At 55.7% G+C, this 221-nt stretch overlaps 1 protein-coding gene across 1 annotated transcript in view; it reads right to left on the bottom strand.

Annotated features, from left to right (window-relative positions):
• Positions 1-221, bottom strand: part of LOC119586843 — a gene marked incomplete at its 3' end in the record, with an annotated part of 157,934 nt that overhangs the window by 12,278 nt on the left and 145,435 nt on the right. The window contains 1 exon segment of the mRNA XM_037935571.1: positions 12-191. Within this exon segment, the coding sequence (XP_037791499.1) occupies positions 12-191 (180 nt within the window).

The raw sequence follows: 221 nt of genomic DNA, 5'->3' as shown, positions 1-221 counted from the left end.
CTGGCACTCACCTGACACTCATAAGTGCCGTTGTCTTTGGTCTCGACGTACTTGAGCTGAAGCGTCCAGTCATCCGAGCCTTCTGGGTGTAGGACACGGAATCGCATGTCCTTCGTGTAGGTGTAGATCCCTGTGGTGAGGATGTGCCAGTCCCAGCGACGGATCCATGACACCTGGAGGAGGAGGAAGGCCTGGGCGAAGTTAGATTTTTTGGGGCGCTT

Source organism: Penaeus monodon, chromosome 22, assembly GCF_015228065.2.
Source record: "Penaeus monodon isolate SGIC_2016 chromosome 22, NSTDA_Pmon_1, whole genome shotgun sequence".
In the NCBI taxonomy this organism is placed as follows: domain Eukaryota; kingdom Metazoa; phylum Arthropoda; class Malacostraca; order Decapoda; family Penaeidae; genus Penaeus; species Penaeus monodon.
Note: the sequence above shows the minus strand (reverse complement) of the source record. Positions and strands in the feature narration are given on the sequence as shown.